Source organism: Enhydra lutris, unplaced genomic scaffold (genome assembly GCF_002288905.1).
Source record: "Enhydra lutris kenyoni isolate GAN:26980312 unplaced genomic scaffold, ASM228890v2 scaffoldscaffold22, whole genome shotgun sequence".
In the NCBI taxonomy this organism is placed as follows: Eukaryota; Metazoa; Chordata; class Mammalia; order Carnivora; family Mustelidae; genus Enhydra; species Enhydra lutris.
Window position 1 is genome coordinate 1,003,231 of NW_019154106.1, and position 4,722 is coordinate 1,007,952.

The 4,722-nt window shown below is 70.4% G+C and overlaps 1 protein-coding gene across 2 annotated transcripts in view; it reads left to right on the top strand.

Annotated features, from left to right (window-relative positions):
- The window catches only part of LOC111149846 (BR serine/threonine kinase 2), a 57,842-nt gene extending 53,483 nt beyond the window's left edge, over positions 1-4,359 (top strand). Inside the window, exons 17-20 of one of the 2 annotated variants that reach the window (XM_022507148.1) lie at positions 184-364; positions 436-525; positions 3,017-3,064; positions 4,136-4,359. In XM_022507148.1, coding sequence (XP_022362856.1) covers positions 184-364; positions 436-525; positions 3,017-3,064; positions 4,136-4,359 — 543 coding nt within the window. Of the gene's footprint in view, positions 1-183; positions 365-435; positions 526-704; positions 791-3,016; positions 3,065-4,135 lie in introns of those variants that run through there. The other variant, XM_022507149.1, reaches the window with a different exon arrangement.
- Positions 4,360-4,722: the final 363 nt, after the last annotated feature.

Here is a 4,722-nt window from a genome sequence, read left to right on the forward strand (position 1 = left end):
CCGCCCTCCCGCCCGCACCCCCGCACACCCACGCCGCCCGCACCCCCACACCCCCGCACCCCCACACCCCCACACCGCCCTCCCGCCCGCACCCCTGCACACCCACGCCGCCCTCCCGCCCGCACCCCCGCACACCCACGCCGCCCGCACCCCCGCACACCCACACCGCCCTCCCGCCCGCAGATCCCCAGCCTCAGCCACAGCGTCATCTCCCAGACGAGCTTTCGGGCGGAGTATAAGGCGACGGGGGGCCCGGCGGTGTTCCAGAAGCCGGTCAAATTCCAAGTGGACATCACCTACACGGAGGGCGGGGCGGCGCACAAGGAGAATGGCATCTACTCCGTCACGTTCACGCTCCTGTCAGGTGAGCCGCGGGCCAGGGCGCGGGCTCCGGGCACCAGCCCTGTCCTGGCGGTGACGCCCCGTTTCCCCCAGGCCCCAGCCGCCGCTTCAAGAGGGTCGTGGAGACCATTCAGACCCAGTTACTGAGCACACACGACCAGCCCTCTGCCCAGCACTTGTCAGGTGAGCGGGGGCTCAGCTCGGGCCGCCCTGCGGGCTGGTGAGCAGGGGTGTGGCCCCTCTGACGTGGCCCCCCCCAGGGGGCAGGGCCCTCCCCGGCGCAGTGGGCCGGCCCGTCTCTGCATACCCAGGGAGGTAGGGCCCAGCACACCACACTGAAAGGCGCCTCTTGTCCACTGTAGAACCCCCCCCGCCAGCGCCAGGACTAAGCTGGGGTGCTGGGCTTAAGGGCCAGAAGGTGGCCACCAGCTACGAGAGTAGCCTCTGACGCTGGCAGGTAAGGTGTCTGGCCTCGCCATAGGGGCAGGGAGGGGGCTGTGGGCAGGTCCTCTGGCGAGAGCCAGACTGGCCCCCAGAAGGGCACCCCGTGCCCGCTCACACATCCAGCGGCCACTCCCGGGCCTGGACAGGCCGCGTAGGGCCCAGCACCTAGGCTGAGCGGCCAGACACAAGCAGCCTGGCCCCAGGCCAGTGAGGGTAGGCTCCAGGAGAGCAGTGGCCAAGGTCCTGCCTGGGAGCCCGCCACCCTCGGGGCTCCCCCGGTGGTACCCTGCGAGGCTGTGGGCCCAGCGCCCACGCTGGCTGACACACGGTGGGGCCGCCTGCTGCCCGCCTTCCCAGCGACAGGCCTGTGATTGTCTGGCCATGAGTTCCCAAAGGAGGGGCTCCCCAGCTGGGCCCACAGGGGGTCACACAGGGAAAGGGTCGGCCCAGGCCTGGACGTGCTGGGGGTCCGAGGGCCTGAGAAAGCCCACACCGCTCAGCATCTGGTGGGGAGTGGGCTACGTGCCCACTGTGGGTGGGGGTGGGTGAGCCCGTGCCTGGGCAGGGCGGGCATGTGCACGTGTCTATCGGTTAGCAAGGCTGTGGTTGCTGTCAGAATGCTGGGACGGCACGGCTTGCCAGGAGGCCTGTGTCAGGGTCAGGGTCTGGGGCCCGTGTCAGGGTCACCCCATCCAGCCCGAGCCTTGTCTCTCTGAGCATCCCCGGCACCTGGCTGGAGCCTTAGTGGGCCCCTCCTCCAGCCTGGCCCCACCTGTCCCCTCACCCCCGCCATCCTCATTTCATTGTGTGTGTTACCCTTTTCTCTCCCAACATGTGCCTCGTCACCCCATGGGCAGGTCAGGGCAGGGGTGGCCCAGCAGCCTGGCCCCGGGAGCCAGGTTGGCATTGGAGGTAGGCCGTGGGGCAGGGGTGGCTCCCTTAGCTTTGAAGGCCCCCATCTCAGAGCAGATTGTCCGGTGAGGTGAGCAAAGGCCAGGGCCTGTGGCGCTGCCCAGTGGATGCCTGGGCCTGCAGCCACTGTCTGGGGACCACAGTCTCTCTGCCCCTGGCTGGGCCATGGACAGTAACCTAGGAGGGGTCATTCTGCCCGTTAGCAGGCGTCCCTCGTGCCAAGTCCCAGGCGCAGCAGTGAAGGAGCTAATGGTGAAGTCCTAAGTGAAGTCCTAACCCCATGCCAAAGCAGGGGCCTCTGTTAGCCCTGTCCCTGCAAACTCCTGGGTACCCAATCTGGGCCCCAAGCCCGTCTCCCCTGCCCTCCTTCAGGGGCCTTAGACCTGGGAAGCCTAATCCGGGACTCCAGCCCATGCCCTGGCCCCCTCCCCAGGCCTCCTGAGGGTCTCCTTGGACTCTGGCCATTCCCAGCACCCTCCTCCCCACCCCCACCCCCCCCCTCTGGGTGCTCTCGTCTGGCGAGCTCAGTCCTAGAGCCACTGTGAGCAGGGGCAGAAGTGGGGGCCGCTCAGCCACCAGGGCAAAACACCTGGTGGCTGCTCCAGCAGGGACAGGAGGCGGAGAGGTCACCTCCTACTCAGCGGGGGCCCCTGTGAGAGCCTTGAGGGAGGAGCCCCCAGCCTAGTCCCCCTCCAGCACAAACACTCCCAGACCCAGCAGAAGGTGGGAGAGGGTCAAAGAAGGGCGAGCCGACAGGAGCTGAGGGCAGGTGGGAGCCGCGCAGCTGCCTGAGCCGCACGGTGGCAGAGGGAGGACACACAGATGGCCAGAGTAGACCACAGCCAGAGCCTGGGCTTCTTGGCACCAGAACCTATGTCTGGGGCCCAGGGGAGGACAGAGGGAATGGAGGACCAGGCAGGCCCAGGGCACCCGAGGGGCAGGGCAAGGCCTGTGTTCTGGCTCTGGTGGCAGGAGGACTTTCCTCTGCCCGGAGAAGGCCCCCGCTCTGCCCACATTCTGGGCGGGCCGCACCCCAGGCTCCACCCCCAGTCGCACCCCCCCCCCCGGCCCCCCTCTTTTTGCCCCCCCCCCCCCCCCGCCCCCGCCCTGCTCTGGGCTCTACCCCTCCTGGTGTTGCCCCTCCCTCTGGTGGGTCGGCCCCAGCAAACCCCCTACTGGGCTATGGCCCCGCCCCACGCCAGGCCCCGCCCCTCCCTGGGGGCCTGGCCAGAGGCTGAGGGCAGCGCCTGGCCAGGAGTCCAAGCGGGAAGACTTTTTCACACGTCTCCCTCCCTCCTTTCTCCATTCTGTGCTCCAGACACCACTAACTGTATGGAAATGATGACGGGGAGGCTTTCCAAATGTGGTAAGAACCCCCCCACGCTCACCTGGGACCCCCCAGCCTGTCACCCCTGCAGCCTGCTCCTGGCAGGGTGCTGCCCCCGCCACCCTTAGGGCCATCCTGGGGTTCCTGTGTATACGCGGGGTCCAGACGTGCACACTCGTGCCCACCCAGTACCCCACGTCTGCCAGGAGCAGCCTCCGTCACCCACCGCCCTAGGGCAGCCACAGGCCCCGCCCTAGGATCCAGGCAGGCCAGGAAGGGACCCCAAGGCTCGGAGCAGTAAAGGGTCCTCATGCCCCAGAGCTGGCAAGGGTCCTGCGTGTGGGCTCTGGCCTGGGGTCCGGGTGGACTGCAGCTCTTGAGCAGGAGGCTGGTGTAAAGCTCTCCGTGCGCTGCAGGGGGGTGACGGCGTGCGGCGCGAGGGCACCGCCGCTGGGGCCGCCCGCGGGAGTCTGACAAGCAGAGCAGAGGCCGCAGGACAGCGCGAACAGGCCCACCCAGGTGGGGGAGGTCAGACCGTGTCTGCCCTCTTCCTCTTGCGCTTAGGACAGTCCCTCTGGGATCAGGGCTCCCACTCTGGCTGCCTGCCCCCGGCCCTCCCATACCCAAACCCTCCACGCCTGTCCACCCATCCGTCCATCTGTCTGTCTGCTGCTGACCTCTGTGTCCGTGCGGTGCTGCCCGGGCTGGCCCGGGGCCGGGCTCCAAGCCTCCGGGGAGGAGAGTGGCGGGCGCGCTGGCTGCCGTCTCCCCAGCCCAGGGATGGCTCCCCGGCCGCACGCACGGAGCCGGCCTGGGGGCCCAGGGTCCTGCTCAGCCCTGCGGCGTGTGGGCGCGGTGGTTCCTCCGCCGCGGGGTCCGCCGAGGGACGGGCCGGCCCGGCCTGCCCGGGGTGGGGGAGGGGAGGGGCCCGGCCCGGGGAGGGAGGAGGGGGGTCCTTCCGCGCGCCCGCCCCGCCCGCCGCCCGCCCGCCCGGCCGGCCGGCCGCGCCTCGCTCGTGGGCCCGGCCCCGGCGGCGACCGCGGGTTCACGCGTGTGTTCTCTCTCCCCTCCCCCCTCTTCTGTTTCTCTCCTTCTGTTCTGTGCACCCAGGCAGCCCATTGAGTAGCTTCTTTGACGTAATTAAACAACTTTTTTCAGACGAGAAGAACGGGCAGGCGGCCCCGGCCCCCAGCACGGCCGCCAAGCGGAGTGCCCACGGCCCCCTCGGTGACGCCGCGGCCGCCGGCCCGGGCCCTGGAGGGGACGCCGCGTGCCCGCCGGCCCCGGACCCGGCCCGGACGGCGCCGCCCGCCGCCCGCCGCGAGCAGCCTTAGCCCCGTAGCCGCTGCCCCCGCCGGCCGCCCGGGGAGGAGAGGAAAGGGGGCACGGGGGCCACCGCCCGCGCCGCCGCGCCCGCGCTTTCTCTCTCCCGCTGTCTCTGTCTCTGCCTGTCTCTGACGCGGCCACTGTTTCCGCTCTGATACCAGGAACTGTCCCGAAAACTTAACATGTCACCTCCACGAGGCCGTCCTCGGGGCTCCGCGCCGGACACCGGCTGACCGAAGGCAGCTGCCGCGGACCCGCCCTCCCTCGTCTCCTGCTGCCGCCGCCGCCCCGCCCCGCGGCCCCGCCCCCGCGGCGAGGCCCCGCCCCTCCGCGCGCCGGCCCCTCCGCGCGCCGGCCCCGCCCCCGCGGCG